The sequence below is a fragment of the Podarcis raffonei genome, chromosome 5 (assembly GCF_027172205.1).
Source record: "Podarcis raffonei isolate rPodRaf1 chromosome 5, rPodRaf1.pri, whole genome shotgun sequence".
Lineage (NCBI taxonomy): Eukaryota > Metazoa > Chordata > Lepidosauria > Squamata > Lacertidae > Podarcis > Podarcis raffonei.
Window position 1 is genome coordinate 66,309,873 of NC_070606.1, and position 17,003 is coordinate 66,326,875.

Here is a 17,003-nt window from a genome sequence, read left to right on the forward strand (position 1 = left end):
GGGCTCTAGAACATAGGGGGTGGCATGGAAGGCTGCAGGAAGGGGAGAAATCAGCAAAGATGTCTTCACCTCTATGTGGAGTCCTCTGCCACACAGCCCCTTGCATGTAGGGCTGCTCTGGGTTTAGCCCTAGGCTTCTACATTTCTCTTACCTTTCTTACAAATTATATTTGTAATAAATCCTATTATTATGATCTGGGATTTTAACTTGTTTATGTGGAGTTTTAAGTAACAGTTTAGATAACATGGTAACGTATAAGAGTTAAAGGGAAATTATATAGAATGATTAGAAATAGTGTCAGAATTACATGACAATATCCACATTCAGCCTTTTGGCACTGGGTGTACTGTTTAGTAACAATATATGCTGCAATAGCAATAGCTGAATTGAGCAGTATGTCAAATAGAGCCCAAAACAGGCTGTTTTATGTTTTAAAGAAAGCCAGTAGCATACTATGAGATTTTTCCCTTTTGCACCTCTCCTGCATACATTTTTCAATTTGAATGTTCCTTCACTTATGGCAATAAAAGCTAAGCTGAGAGTAAGATCTTGTTACCGTTACCAAAAACCAAGTAAATGAAGCCTTGCTTCAAGAACAAGCATGTTTTCTTATCTTACCTCTAGGATAAAGGGGAAATGCAATTTAACGATTAAGCAGGATCACTTCATTTTTTTAACTGCAAATATCTATTTCTGCAGAATTGTCAAAATAAGCCACCAAGTTCACATGGGGTATTTCCCTGCTTTACTTTTAATAATCAAAATTATTGCTACTTGCTGGGACCAGCAAGTTTTTAGGCTTACTCTGTATGTACATCTTCAGCTTGATCTGTCATTATTTGCAGACCCATGCAAGAACAGTAGCTTTCCTCTGTTCTCCTTAACACTCTGTCAAATTACAGTGTAAGGACATGAAACATATCAGATTATCAGAATAGGGGTGTGAAAGCAACCAAGAGCAGGTCAGCACACAACCTACAGATTCACCCCAGAGTTCCTGTTGTTCCTTAAGATGAAGACTAAAAGGATGTGTTTGTTTTCAAGCACAGTGCAAATGCCCATGCATGGACATTTTGGGGCTGCAGATAAAGAGGCTACCATCAGCAGCCATTCTCCTGACTATGGTATCCTGGCTGTCCTTTAACTTACAGAGTATGTGCCCAAGACTGGTCTATCATGCTACTTTTAAAAATATTTGACCTTTTTAAAGGCAAAGTCCCTGAAATATTATAAGATTTGCTTTCTAAACTGCACAATGCCTTTAAAAACTATATTGGTTTTTCTTAGATAAAAACACAAAAGGTTAATGTGCGGTAGTTACTTGAAAAAATGACTATAAACCTTAGAAAGGTAGGGCAGTGCAGGAGTGATACAGGCACAGAGTTCTATATTCTACTAAATATAATAAAAAATGGCACTGAAGAATTCCATTTTGTCACTTACATTGTTACTGGATCAGCTACATGCAAAGAACTGCATCCCAGGGACCAAAAGTTCACTCAAGGCTTTAGTCACTGTCTTCTCCAGCAAAAGCTCCCAGCACTGATCTTTCATGTGAGCATTAAAAACCATATGATACTGGTGGTTTAAAGTAGTCTTAAAACTGTATGCACATTAGCCACACTAGGGTATCAGGGAAGGCTGTGGAGGAAATTCAAAGCTCATATGTAGACTTTGGACCTCAGGATTGTTATCATGATCAGTTGATTCCTTCAGTGCAAAAAACAAACCCAAAATAGTGGTAGTAATCCATATTCAGATGAAAAATATTAGCTAGGAAGTATATATATCTTTGTAGCCAGTGTAGTAAAATCAGCTCAGTAAAAGAGTAGTAACCAAAGTTAAAAAAACTATCACGTTACACCATAACATTAAAATATTGACTATGTCTTAAGTTGTTTTCAAATGAGGCATTACAGAAATGACAATACAGTTGCACATTGAATGTGAATGGACCTCCCACAAGTCACAGCAGGATAAGCATCTCTCCTCACAAAATACGTCACTGTGTCATAAGTCTCAAATGGCTCCAATTCATGAAGGTATCTGCCAAAATGAAAATATTGAAAGGCACAACTGTTATTTAATTTACCTTTACATTTTGAAATTGAGCTGTAGTGCAAATATGAATTTTGAAATAGCTTCTCAGCCATGAATCTATGGAGCAGCAATGCTCAGACTCTTGCTACAAGTATTGCTTTTAAAAAGTAAGAGTGGAATGTATGTTATATCTGTGCTTTATGCCATCGAAGTGACACCACTATAGTTCTCTACTAAAAAGTTGTAAGCTATAGTACATGTAAACTCTTTTACCATGTAAATTCCTGTCAGGCAGGTTTCTTCCACCATTTTCACTATTCCTGCTTGAGTGAACCAATTTTTTAATATGACTAAAACTGTGGCTATCAACTCTATTTTAGCTTTTGTCCTACCTCCCCCCCCTCAATTCCCTTGATTAACTATTTGATTCTTCTTCCTTCTTTCACCCTCCAGTTGCTTCATGATGACTTGTTAAGTAGATACATGAAGTTGTGTGTCTTAAGTGGAGGTAGAAAAATAAATTGCCCCCATTTCGTCTATAGTACAGGGGTTTAAATCTCCTTCTCCCTGTGTTGTAAAAGAAAAGTAACATGGGTTGTTCCATTACTACATATTCAGCACAACATATCTCTATTGCCTCAAAGCCAAAGACTTTCTTCACTTCTATTAAATGTAAAACATTCCCATGTTCAAAGGTAAGAGGGTCACTTCTATTGCCTAACTCCTCTTTTACCTCTGTCTCTCCCTACTACTAGAACACAATCCCCAGGAAGTTCCCTGTAAAGGAATGAGGCCCCCGGGACTGAAAAGGCTTCTCCCTGCTCCACAGCTCTGACAACATTTCCAAGTTGGGGAAACGAAGGCGCAGTACTAAGGTGACTCCATGTTTTCTCTCTTCCTGGTCTTAAAGGCCCGATTCTGCTGAGGAGAAGGAAAATGGGTAGTGGCATGTGCAGCCCTGCAAAATTTGCAAGGCTAACTTAGAATTACCACCCTTCTGACACTGCAGCCCATGGGGACTATCCAGGTGCTGCTGGACTGTAACCATCACCAGCTTCAGTCAGCATGGCCAATGATCAGGAATGATGGGAACTGCAGTTCAACAACATATGGAGGGCACTACATAGGCTTTGTCTAGAGCAGGGATAGCCATATGCACACCAACACAAGCATGTAGAAAGTACTACACAAAGACTGATCCAGAAGTCAAAATGTGTATTTAAGACACACAACCCTGCTTTTCTTGCATAGCAGCATTTTACAGATAATGGCTTTTCTATTAAAATGTTTCTTACCAAATAATTTAAACTTTGTGCCCATGGATGCCATCACTGTCTCCTTCTCCACCATGCCTCTGCATCTGCATCTGTGCCTGCATTCTTGCAATCATCTCTTGCATCCGACGGAGCTAGAAGAAAATGATACAATCTTTACCATGTTTGTATTCTGAAAATATGGCCCTTCTGCAGATGTTGTTGTTGTTGTTTTGCAAAAGTGAGTATAACAAACTGCTTTCTTCTTCTTTCCTCATTACAACAGACTATGGTACTCATAGTCTCAAAGTATGGTACTCAAAGTAGTCTCAACAAATAAAAAGCATGCATTTAACAAGTAGCCAAATGATCAAAATCCGCTGAACTCAGTGCTGTTTAATCACAATTAAATGTACATAGTACCACAGCCTTAGTTAATTTGAAATGTACAAATGAAAGCTTGCGGCTGCAATTATGGTTTCATTTATGTTTTTTGGAATCACAATTTCTAATGTGTGTGTCTGCACAGAGTGCACAAATAAAATGAATATTTAATTTAGCATTAAAAGAGCAAGATGGGAAACTTGCAGTTTTTAGCTATGGACATTCTAAAATGAAAATTGCTAGACAGAATAGCTATGCTCAAACAGAACACTAGGCCATGGTTTAGAATAATGAGAATGAACTGCAGTGAACTCCAGACTAATTCTCCTCCCACTTCACCTCTGGCTTGGCCAAAGGGAGATTGGAAGATTCTTTTTGTGCTCCATATTAACTACAGCTGAGCATGGCATTTGAACCCTTAACTGAAGTTAATTTTAGCAGTGGTTACCTGAAATAAGCTAGTTTCATCAACTGAAGGTTTTTTTCTCCAACAAACCATAGTTAAGATTGATTCTTTGTGCTTGTTTCACCACTAAATGTAGTGAATAGTAAGCACTGGACAAAGTACAAGATTTACTGGACTTTGAGGCAGTAACCTTCTCTTCTGATAGAGCATTCCCCAACCCTCTGGCAAGATATGTCTGGGGCAGAGAACCAGATAGGTCTTGCATGGGTAATATATATCTGGGCTTCAATGGAAGTGTGACTGCCTTTGTCCCCTCAAGAGAACACGGAAATAAAAGAAAAACATCAGTTGTGAGATATTAGATGTATTTTAAGTAAAAATAAAATCCTTACTTCAGCTTCCTTTTCCAGCAAGATTTGGTCTTTGTTAACTTCTTCATCTTCAACCTTCCTATATACAGGGAAGGAAGAGGAACAATTAGACAGAGAAATAGCTTTTTATTAGATCTTTTTGAAAGAAAAGTATCACCACCACACATCAATGCAATTCAATGGAACTGCAGAAACAAAGAAGAGGTACCAACCTGCCACCTTTTTTAAGTCTTTCAGAACGGAAATTTTCATAGTGAAGGTCTTGTGTAACTTCCTGGAGATCCTGCATGTGAGTGCTGGAAAAACAAAGAAGCACAATGCTATATATAGTTTGTGACCAATGGATGTGAAGGAATTCTGGCAAAAATATGCAGTGTGAGGGAAAGGTTGGGGAGTAGGAAAGGCTGGGAGACTCTGAGGACTGCGGTTTTACATTCTGTAGGGGAAAATCACCCTGGACAACAGACCTGTACAAGATGCAGAAGTCTTACCCATGGATCACCAAGGCTACCTTTTCACACACAGTTCTGAACATAGTTTATGCAAATTAGCAAAGCTAATATCGCACCCACCCTATAAAGTACATGGCATCACCCAAAGAATCTTGGGAACTGTCATACCCCCAGCCCTGTCCAGTCCTTCTCAGAAAACTACACATTTGAAAACTAACTTTAGAAGAAGTAATGCAATGTAAAGTTATAGAAATCTGACTGGTGAATGTTCATTCTGGACAAAATAACCATGCTAAAGACAACAACATCAATATCATTTACATGAACCATGCAATTAACCTATGCACACATATTCAGCTCATTTTCTTTTGTGGTCCAATTTCTAAACAGTCAGGAGAAAGGATAGGGCAAAACAAACCAAAGCCAATTTATGTAAATTCAGCTAATGCTTTAAAAAGCACATTCCCTATATGGCTGTTTGACACTGCAGTATAGTGACTTTCAACTTTTATATCATTTGTCAAGATTAGCTAACTTGTGCAAGGCCCAAGCCAAAAATCAAATCTAACAGCAAAATTTCTGGAAAGATTATTTCTAGAATTGCCATGTGGTATAGCATTTAAAGAGAGTGATGATTCTGAACACTTCTGCCCCCTGAAATTATTTTAATCCTGTTAATAATCAGGGAGACATACTAATCCTCCTTAAAAGTTCTTGTTGAATGTTTATGTGGGGAAGATGAAATAACAACGGATAAAGTAATGAAGTAAAGTAACATGCTTACATTAGCATGGTTCTTAGCTTTAAGAAGTCATTATGCTCTGGGTTCTCCACTTCAACAACTCCCCAAGGATAGAGGCGACCTCTAACCTTTTTGCCTTTGGCCTCAATCAGCTGATTGGAACCCACTACACAAAATGGAATGCTGGTCTGAAATTGAACAGGATAAAACAAGTATGTTACAACCATATGGTACTTTCCTATGCAAGTAGTTCCATAGCAATAACCACCATCTCAAGCATTCAAATGAAGTGGTCAATTACTTTATTAGACGTGGGAGCTTAGGAGCATAAGTTGTGTAGCTGAACTGCAATAGAGGACAAATCTTATCTGAAGGTGTTTCATTTACAACTTGAGGACAACTGGGAACAGTCTATAAAGAGGAGGACATACAGCATCTGATCCATTCAATGCCTCACTGTTTCTCCACCACTGATACAGGCTTTACCTTCAGAAGCCTGGTCTGTTCTTTAAAGTCCTCATCCTCATCTGATTCAGCATCAGGCAAGTGATATATCTTGATACTATGTTCTTCAATTTCATCTAGAATCTGAGCATAAACAAACAAAAAACAAAACAAAATTAAACAACAACAAAAAAGGTATATGGGCCAAGCTCCAAAGGCTGCAGGCTGTTATGCCCAGCCCTGACTTGGAGTGTGACAATAAGTAATAATAATAATAATTTTATTTATACCCCACCTATCTGGCTGGATTTTCCCAGCCACTCTGGGCAGCTTTCAGCAGAACATTAAAAATAGAATAAAACTTCAAACATTAAAAACTTTCCTAAACAGGGCTGCCTTCAGACGTCTTCTAAAAGTCAGAGAGTTGTTTATTTCCTTGACATCTGACAGGAGGGTGTTCCACAGGGTGGGCGCCACTATCAAGAAGGCCCTCTGCCTCGTACCCTGTAACCTCACTTCTCACAGTGAGAGAACCGCCAGAAGGCCCAATGACTCCCCCGAGAACAAACTAGATCTCCCATTGACCAAAGACTGTCTCTAGCCCTAGAGATCCCGACAGCCCTCCCCAGAGCCATCTCCAGGGGATCCCCCAGAGATGCCCTTTGTGTTCTTGTCATTTCAACCAGCAGATGAGCCATTAGAAGAGTCTGAGGGAGAGGTTGAACCATCTTTGTCCTCAAGAGCTCAAGTGTCTAAAGATTCAAGTCCAGGCCACAGACCCACAATAAAGTGTGTTTCTGAGAGCCCTAAGACACCTTGTAACTTGGAAGTAAAACCCCAAGTTGGGAGTAAGGATACCCTTAAAGACCAGCAGCTGGCCTGTAACAACCCTTACTTTGAGCTTCCTAGCTGCTGGAGCAGCACAGATCTCTAGCTCCCTGAATTATCTTGCCTAAACTAGATCTCCTTGGCTGCTGACTCCTGATTCCTCCTGACGCTGACCCTGGATGATGTTTTGGACTTCAACTGATTACTCATGCCTGACCCTGTCATGTCTTTGACTTTGCATGTTTGACTTATCCTACCATTATTTTGTAATTTCATGCACCAGACTGTAGCCTCCTTGAACTCTACAGACTTGGGGCAGTCCACCCATAGACTGCACTTGCTAAAGCTGGGCAGAGGTACAATAGGGCTCCCCCTCACTGCATCCCTCCATGACATCCAAGTAGCTACTAAAATTTAAAGCTTTCCTTGGAGTAAGATTCAACATGACACGAAAAACTACAACTGAAAAGTTTGCCAAAACTTACTCTTTTCTTCAGTCTTTCTCGCTCCTTCAGAGTAAGAGTATCGGCTTTTGCAATTACAGGCACAATATTCACTTTGTTGTGTATGGCTTTCATGAACTCAACATCCAAGGGCTTAAGTCTAAAAATAAGAATGTTAGAATTTTCAGTTATTTACATAATTTTTAAAAAATAAAAAGCCTAATATTATGCATAAAGATTAGGCCACTGTATAAAAGATTTTTTACTACAAATCTACAAGTACTGCTATACATACCCATGACCAAATGGTGAAATGAAATAGAAGCAGCAGTGAACTCTATTGTCTACAATATGCCGTCTGTTCAAACCACTCTCATCATGAAGGTAACGCTCAAACTGCTCATCAATATAGGATATAATGGTCCTGAAACTTAAATAAAACACCACACTTATGTAAACATCCCTTTTCTACAATGCTGAGCAATACTTGCTTATGCCAAATCAAGCAATTATTTAGAAAGAGCAGTTATCAAAATGGAATGAAGCTATTAACAGTACTTTAAAGTCACTCCAAAAAAAAGTACACATCTATGTCCGTGTGTATACATATAAACAAAATATTTATATCCACCAAATATAAGACTTTGGGTGGTATCCAAATGTATTGCTCAGTTGATGGTAAGGTTGAAAGAGGGCTGACATATCCTCCTGAGGATTTTTTGTGGGGAGGGGAGAACAGGGGGGCACTGGCAATTGATTCCTGCTCTGTTGTACGAAGGGAAGATTTACCATCAGCCGAGGAACACCCTTAAATGCAATCCTATGCTTATATGACAGAGGTCCAAGAAAGTTAGGGAGTGATGAAGAGATGCACACTGAACTATGGAATTGGCAATGAGCACAAACAAAAATACAGTATTTCCAGCCAACAGATGCTAAAGAACAGAAGTAGAAGCTGTCTCAACACAGCATGCTGCACCATGAGGCTGCAAGACATTACTTACAGAATGAAATCAGGTTTTGAAAGAGGACTTGGTGGAGTGGGAGAAAATGGAGGTCCTGATCACAATTAAGTTTTTTAGTGCCTGCCCCAAACATGCCTATTACATATAATCAGTCAGTAGATTCATATTCTGCATTTTCCAGATTTGATTACAAAGTGGTTAGAGGGAAAAAACCCATGCTAAATACACTAACCAATACATACAGGAATAATATATCAAAGGAAATTAAGTTGGCAAGAAGCCAATTAATGAATTCAAGAACAACTTTGAGTACATATTTTTGACCTATGGTCAAGTATATAACATACCAATCTCGACAATTGATGGCATCACCGTATCCTGGTGTATCTACCACAGTTAGACGGAGCTTTACACCCCTTTCCTCAATTTCAACTGTTGAAGCTTCAATCTGCACAGTCCTTTCAATTTTCTCTGGAAAGGAAACAAAATTTGATCTCAGGATGTCTGAAGGCAAGATCAAGAGCCTTTGAAGCAAGATCAATAATTAACAGTAACTAAGTAACTAGCTAAACTACAGCTGAGCCACAAACAGCAAAATAATCTGTATTTTTAACCACAGTGGTACCTCCGGTTACGAACTTAATCTGTTCCGGAGGTCCATTTGTAAACCAAAATTGCTCCTAACATGAGGCGTGCTTTCGCTAATGGCACCTTCCACTGCTGCCGCGCGAATTCTGCTCGCATCCCGGGGCAAAGTTTGCAACAAGATGCATCTACTTCTGGGTTAGCAGAGCTCATAAGCCGCAGCATTCGCAAGGAGGATGGTACGTAACACGAGGTTCCACTGTATTGGTTATATTGTAGAATTAAAAAGTTTAAAGGCCTTCTGGTACAAAAGGAAAGACATCTGCTCCCCCACCCTAAAACAGATCAATCTATATGGCCTTGATCACAATTTGCTATGGGCCCAACAAGGTTTTCTGTTGAGCAAATACATGCAAGTGTCAAAAGCAAGAGACTCAAACTACAAGATACAAAGGAAGGGCAAAAGAAACAAGGCCTATCATGAAGGCTAAAATAGTTAGGAAATGGGGAACAACTCTCTCACCAGGAATACTGCATTGCATTCTAACTTTTGAACTTTGTCAGTATTTTTTAAAGATCAAAAAGGGGAAAGATGAAAGGAAACAACTATAAATGATTTACTATAAAAAGTAAGAGCCTTCATCTAAGACTATTGTGTCAGAAACAGTGGTCTTATTCACATGTCCAGCTTAACCATAAGGTTATGAGAATGAGTCACAGTGAGCATTGGATTCATGCCCTATCCCCTTGAGAGTGGTTGAGAAGGGATTGGGGTTGTTTTAGATAAAATTCAATTTAGTGTATGCCTCAACCCTAAACTGTGCTGAATTTAAACTACGCTGAAAGAAAAATTCTACGCTCTTTGATGCTGCACCAGAGAGGGAGGGAAGGAAGAGGACATGAGCCCAGGACCTCCTTGTCTCATTCATGCTAAACTACAGTTTAATACAGTGGTACCTCGGGTTAAGAACTTAACTCGTTCTGGAGGTCCGTTCTTAACCTGACACTGTTCTTAACCTGAGGTACCACTTTAGCTAATGGGGCCTCCCGCCACCACGCAATTTCTGTTCTCATCCTGAAGCAAAGTTCTTAACCCAAGGTACTATTTCTGGGTTAACAGCGTCTATAACTTGAAGTGTCTGTAACCTGAGGTACCACTGTATTATGTTCAAACCAGCCAGGTGGCTTTCATGAAATGGTTTTCAACTGCTCAGAAGTCTGCAAAAAGCTTTGTGTATTTCTGTGACCACATGGAGTAAGAAACAAGGTACTTAACTGGTACAAAACTACATTAAGCACCCATGACTGGAAGTCCCCCTCCCCACCGCTTTTCAACCCTGGCTTACACAAATTAACTGTTTAATAAGATTCAAAAACAGAAGACACCAAAATTTCATATTTACCAGCTGCTCCTGGGATTATTCTTTCTGGATAGAGATCTGTTAAGAACAGGCTGTTTATTAGAGTAGATTTTCCCAAGCCAGATTCACCTATGAATTAATATGAAAATAAAACCGTAAGAAAGTATTACATATTAATGAATCAGCAGAAGGTCGGACCTTTCACTATTGTACATTGTTACCTATTTCATTCCAAACTTGGCAACAGTCAATGAACAATTAATTTTCAGTGTTCCCTGCATGTAGGAACAAGCTCTTTCTGGGAGAAACCCAGTTATGGGGAAAGCTTCACATCTTGACATTCTGCCCATCAGACATCTTAATACTTGTGTGTGTTCCCAGACTTATTTTTGGGAACTCCAAACCACCTGCAAGAGAGATTACTAATTTGCATATGGCAAAATATGTCTGCAATTTTTTGTGAAATGTTATCTTGTTATCCTGCCCTGTTAACACTCTTAATGAGCGGCAGGCTATAAATCTTTTAAATAATTAATTAAGGAAGGTCTTGGAATGGAAGGCAGCATTGTTTCAGATGGTGGCACGGATCTAATTTGTATTGCAGGTTAGCATCCCTATAATAATCTTTACAAGTGTTTGGACAATTTTATCTGAAATCCCACATTAACCGTTTATTCTTTCATGTGCTAGAGCATGGTTACCCAGAAGTTGCATGATCAACTTTCCTGATTTCCTAATTTTACTTCTCAAGAGGCATTTCCGAATCCTGCTATCGGAGAACCTTAAAAAAGATTTCAGCAATAGAAGCTGGCCCGCTATTCTATAACTGAGTTACAGATTCTTTAATAGGTTCAGATTTATACCTGCTAGTTCTTGTGAATAATGATTACTTCAGATATAATGTCTATACAGGATCTTCAAGAACAAAATTATGAATAATTACTAAATTCTACTTTAATTTATTAAAATAAAAAGTGATCTTACCAACCACCATAAGGGTGAACTCAAAGCCTTTTTTCACAGACTTCCGATGAACCTGGTTTGGAAGGTTTGCAAATCCAACATAACCAGGAGTTTCTGGATTTGTAAACTTTTCAGCAGGCTGTTGCTGAAAAGAAAAGAATGTAAATTACAGATTATTAGTTTAAATACTATTACATTCTGCTATTTTGAGGTGGAAAAATTGTTCATGGAAAAGCTACCTACTCTACTCTCTATACCTCCTTTGATTGTTCCTTCCCCTTGACTCTAATTGTGGAGTCTGGCCTGGCTCAAAAAAATCATTCCAGGCTTCTTACACCACAATTTATTACAACAGAAGTATCAGGACTGAAACCCTTTCCCTTGCCCCTCTTTGCCATTAACAAACTCTGGCTTGTTTTAAGACAGAATTCCCAACACAGGTGTACCTATGCTCCCTTGCACCCTTGGTAAGGAGCTGTGTTGGCACCTCCCCTCCCCCACCCGGAAATATCACTTTACTGCAGAGGACAGAAAGCTTTTCCTGCATTTGATCTCACCATGACAGCAGCATCACATTGTCACACACACATATACAGTGGTACCTCAGGTTAAGTACTTAATTCGTTCCAGAGCTCCGTTCTTAACCTCAAACTGTTCTTAACCTGAAGCACCACTTTAGCTAATGGGGCCTCCCACTGCCACCGCGCCGCTGCTGCACGATTTCTGTTCTTATCCTGAAGCAAAGTTCTTAACCTGAAGCACTATTTCTGGGTTAGCAGAGTCTGTAACCTGAAGCGTATGTAACCTGAAGCGTATGTGACCCGAGGTACCACTGTATGTCATGCACTCCATAATCCAATATCCGATTTCTGCGCTCCCGACAAGGGGTGGGTTTTGCTAGCCCCTAGGTACGCCTCTGATTCCCAACCCTGACATAGCCAGGATTTTCAACCAAAAAGGAGGGAGGAGTGTTTAGCCCAGACACAAGACAGAGGGAGTGCATCTGTTCCTGCTTCTAGGGCTCTCAGCAGTATTTGATACTGTTGGCTACAGTATCTTCCTGGACTAGCTCTGCTAGATAGCTTTAGGGCAGGGGTGTCAAACTCAAATTCATCGGGGGGCCGCATCAGCAGTTTGGTCACCCTCAAAGGGCTGGTTGTTCAGGCAGCCGTTGGATCTGTCACATCACAGGATGGCATGCGCTCAATATAAAAACAAGTGGAGGTTTCCTGAATGCATGTAAAGTGGAAGTTTCCTGTGTAGAACGGCCGGCGCCGCTAGAGGGCAGACGTTCTCTGGCTTGTAGGCTGCCGCGCATGCGCTGAAGAGGCGGCTTTCTTGTGTCCAAAAAAAAAAAAAGTGAGAATAAAAGGTGAAGGCTGGGGGCCAGCGGCGGCTACATGGGCCACATGACGAGGTCTGGCGGGCCGGATTCGGCCCGCGGGCCTTGTGTTTGACACCCGTGCTTTAGGGGAACTTTTTTAGTGGTTCTTTTCCTACCTGTAGGGCTGTGCCCAGAGAATAACACTGGGGGATTGTGTCTCAGTCCCATGTAAAAGGTAAAGGTAAAGGGACCCCTGACCATTTGGTCCAGTCGTGACCAACTCTGGGGTTGCGGTGCTCATCTCGCTTTATTGGCTGAGTGAGCCGGCGTATAGCTTCCAGGTCATGTGGCCAGCATGACTAAGCCGCTTCTGGCGAACCAGAGCAGCGCACGGAAACGCTGTTTCCCTTCCCGCTGGAGTGGTACCTATTTATCTACTTGCAATTTGACGTGCTTTCAAACTGCTAGGTTGGCAGGAGCAGGGACCGAGCAATGGGAGCTCACCCCGTCGCGGGGATTCAAACCGCCAACCTTCTGATCAGCAAGTCCTAGGCTCTGTGGTTTAACCCACAGCGCCACTGTGCTCAGAGAATAACACTGGGGGATTGCGTCTCAGTCCCATGATCCTTGTGCTATTGTGTACCTCAGGGCACAATCTTGTTGCCAATATGCTGCTGTTAGTAGCAGCTATTACTAGTTCTGGGGCAAAGCATATTCATTACACTGGTGACATGTAGCTCTATTTCTCCATAACATCAGAGTTAGGAGAGGCTGAACATAAACTGAGTCTGAACCCCAGACATTGGAGTCACTGTGAGTGAGTGGTTCCCCTGTCTGGGAAAATGGCCAGTTGCTTCCTCCAGCTGCGGTTGCACTCAAGACTGAAAGAACAGGTTTGTAGTTTGTGGATGCTGCTGAATCCATCTCTCTCACTTGAGGATAAGGCAGTCTCAGTGCCTAGGAGAGCCTTTTACCAGCTACAGATGGTATGCAAACTATGGTCATTATTGGATAGGGATAGCCTGGCCATGATGATTCATGCACTGGTAACTTCAAGACTTGATTATTGCAAATGCAGTCTACGTGGTGCTACCTTTGTGCTTGGTCTGGATGCTCCAGGTGTAAAGTTATGCAGCTAGACTTTTGGTGGGGAAAGACTACTGTCAGCACATAACCTGAGTGCTTAAAATCCTGCATTGACTGCCAATATTACCAGGCCAAGTTAAAGGTTATTGTACAAATATACACTGTTTTTTGTCTAAGATACCTTAAGGAGTGCCTGATTCTTTATATCTCAGTTTGATCACAGAGATCTTTGGGGGATGTTTTGTTTGTTGACCCCCCCATGGCTCAGATGCACAGCTCATGTCCACCAGGAGCTGTGCAATCAGTTCTGCGTAACTTCACCTTGGCTAAGATCAGACAGGCACCCTCCCTGTTGAAATTCAGGTGCTTGATAAAGGCTTTAAAGTAAATTTTATTAGGCCTATTTTCTGTTTACCTGTGGTTTCTATACTTTTAAGCAGCGTATTATTTGACTTATCCACTGCTTTATTTATTGTTCTGTAACCTGCTTTGATGCAATTTATGGTGAAAAGTGACATATAAGTATTGGAAATAATAATTAAAAATAATATTTTAATAAAATAATAAATAGAAATAGTGACATGGTAAAAAGACTGCGGGAGAAAACATGACTCTTCTTATTTTCATAGAGGTAGACGTAGTTTTAAAAAATCCATCCAATCCATCACCTAACATGGATTAACATGGAGATTTTTTTAGAGAGCATAAAACCAATGTGATTATATTCCTTCATTAGTTAATTTAGCACACCAGTATCATATAAATGTTTATTCAAAGAACAAACCATCAAAATAGTTATGAGCAAAGGCACATCTTACCTTGGACATGTTTATAGAGGTGAAGAATCTGGGGGGAGAGATCAGTTTTAATCTGAGATATTTAAAAACAGGCGTTTGAGAGATTATACAAAATTTGAAAAAAAAACCCCACAGAAAATTGTTGTTTAAAATTGATAAAATCTTATTAAATTTCTGTGAAAAGGAGCAAGTGAAAGAGACTTTGGTAAAATGGCAAAAACTGAAGAGATGTCAACCATGTGGTTAGTACATGACCATGTACTAAAACAGTTCTGGGGGGAAATAAAAACCTTAACTGAGAAGGTAGTGTGTTCTCTCTTTTAACCTCCACAAAAGATCATCTATCAAGAATTGACTAGCTAGATAGTAACCACTAGGTCATGATATGATAAATGCTGGAAGTAACATAAATACCAAACATATATGAATGGGTAAATTATTAGCAACAGCCAAACTGACATCTTTTATAATAAAAGAAAATAATCAAAAGGGAAAAGTTAGTAATTTAATAATGTCATATCTACATGCTTGAGTGTAATTCTGGGAACACATTTTGAAGTTGTGACTTAAGCACCAAAATCCATAATATCCTGCAGAATAGGAGTGTGAAATCCGAGTGGAATTCCTAATAATTAAATACTGCATATGCCTGTTTCAATAGGAAATAGCTCTCTGTGGACATCAGAATTATGTATGGAGCTGAACCCGCCCACGACTGGAATGTGGGCCCCCTGAGAGCTTTCCACCCAGCATGTCCTCAACCTACAAAGGTTTTGCCCCTATACCTTATACATGCACAAGTAGAGAACTATTGTTGGGGGGAAATTTTCATTTCGCTCGTAACTCAACTTTGCAGCATAAGCGCTGAGGAAGTTATCCAGATAGATGCAGGAGTCGGGAGAACGTAATCATGACTCCCACTCCGTAAGCGAGAATCGCACATCCTCTGCAAACTGCCCCCTAGAAGGCCCACCCAGCACGTCACTCCTGCTCTATCAGCACACACGACACATCCCCAACCTCCAACCGGAAATCTGTCGCTATATAGAGCGAACACAGCTGTGCTGTTCTTCTCCGCAATGGCATTTTTGAAATCCTCCACTTTCGAGGGCAAGGCGCCTCCCGCCCGCCTCTTTTGGAGGAGAAACACCCACCGGAGCTATGAGCCCTTCTCAATTCACAAGCGATTTTCCTCCCTCGCCATCCCGTGTTTGACTGCCTCATAGAATCGCAGCGTGGGAAGGGGCGCCGGAGGGCCATCTAGTCTAGTCTACACCCCCCCCCCACAATACAGTGATCTCAAGTGTTTTTGAGGGCCCCCTTCCCCGATGCGTTTTCGTGGATAAGTCACGTTTTGCAGTCAGCTAAACTTGCTGAACCAGATATCTGCCTTTTTGGCAGCGTCAGTCGGAACCCTTTTCCTCCCCACACACCCCTTTCCCCATTTCCTTCCAGCCCGCTGTTTCCTATTCCCATCCGCTGCCCCGCATTTCGTGGCGAAAATGCCGCCCGGGAGGCAGCGAAGGGGCTGAAACCAGAGCAAGGGATGGCGGGGGGGGGCGGGGTCTTTCTCGCCTGAAAAGCGAGGTTTCCCCCCTCGCCTCACAGAGAGACAGGCAGCGGCTCCCAGCGGGCCACACGAACGCACGCGGGCGCGCGCCGAGGGAAAGAGCCCGTGGCCACCATCCCCCGCGGTTGCCCAGCCCCAGAGAGAACCTCCTCACGGGCAACGCCTCACCTGGCAGCCGCGCCCCGTCCTCGCTTGCTAAACCGCCGCCGCAAATCTTCGAACCCGCCCAACCGCTTCACGGAGTTCCGCGGCGCATGCGCGCTGGCGCCTTCCCACCCCCTCCCGCGGCCTGTGTCCTTAACCCGTCTCCATCCGCAGCGTGAGGCAAAGACAAGCCTCTTCGCGAAAAGCGGCCCCGCCCCGCGGCCCAGCCTTCGCACGCGACAAAAGCATGGGGGTGGGTAGTAACAAAGGCGCGTGCGCGACTCAGCCAATACTGGCTCGCTCAGCCCCGCCTCCCCCAGTTGCTATAGTGATACCCGAGGAAAAGGATGGGGGGAGGAGTTTCCCCCTTTATCTTGGCGGGTCACGCACAATCCCTTTCCTTTACCAAGATGGCGGCTGGTCCTTCGTATTCGGCATAGCTGTGCTGCGAGCCCATGCGAGGTAAGAACGTATGCCTCCCGCAGGCCAGCCAGAACGTAAAGCGTGGAGCGGTAAAGGTATACACGGAGCAATTTTCTAGTTTGACCTTTCTTTTCATGAAGGTTTTGTGGCTATGGCGAGATCACATTACCGGAACAGGGCCTGCAACGCGCGGGAGCTCCGATATTAACCCTCATTAGTAACTCTATGGTGTCTTCAATTTCAATTGGCTGCTGGAGGGCACGTGGTGTCACTTGCCCAGTACCATAGAGAGTGCGGGAATGAGAGGTCGTAGGGGGATAGTCTAGAGGTGACCAGCTGTGGGGGTTCCTTTGCATTACTTCGTATTAGGTTCCGAACGGTGAACCTTGCGCTTGTCTCTTAACCCAGTAATTCATTGCAA

General features: G+C 41.9%; 2 protein-coding genes across 3 annotated transcripts in view; one reads left to right on the forward strand and one right to left on the reverse strand.

Moving 5' to 3' along the window:
• Positions 1 to 423: 423 nt before the first annotated feature.
• On the reverse strand, positions 424 to 16,470 carry SEPTIN2 (septin 2). The gene is made up of 13 exons (XM_053389926.1): positions 16,184 to 16,470; positions 14,467 to 14,494; positions 11,260 to 11,383; positions 10,318 to 10,404; positions 8,677 to 8,800; positions 7,660 to 7,794; positions 7,407 to 7,524; positions 6,136 to 6,237; positions 5,692 to 5,837; positions 4,668 to 4,751; positions 4,477 to 4,534; positions 3,337 to 3,449; positions 424 to 2,047 (listed from the first exon to the last, which is right to left on the reverse strand). The coding sequence occupies exons 2-12, from the start codon at positions 14,473 to 14,475 to the stop codon at positions 3,345 to 3,347; spliced, it is 1,092 nt and encodes a 363-aa protein (XP_053245901.1). The 5' UTR covers positions 14,476 to 14,494; positions 16,184 to 16,470; the 3' UTR covers positions 424 to 2,047; positions 3,337 to 3,344.
• Positions 16,471 to 16,497: 27 nt separating this feature from the next.
• HDLBP (high density lipoprotein binding protein) overlaps positions 16,498 to 17,003 on the forward strand; it is a 52,369-nt gene continuing 51,863 nt past the window's right edge. Inside the window, exon 1 of one of the 2 annotated variants that reach the window (XM_053389919.1) lies at positions 16,498 to 16,621. The gene's annotated coding sequence lies outside the window, so the exon portion shown is untranslated. The remainder of the gene's footprint in view (positions 16,622 to 17,003) is intronic. The other variant, XM_053389921.1, reaches the window with a different exon arrangement.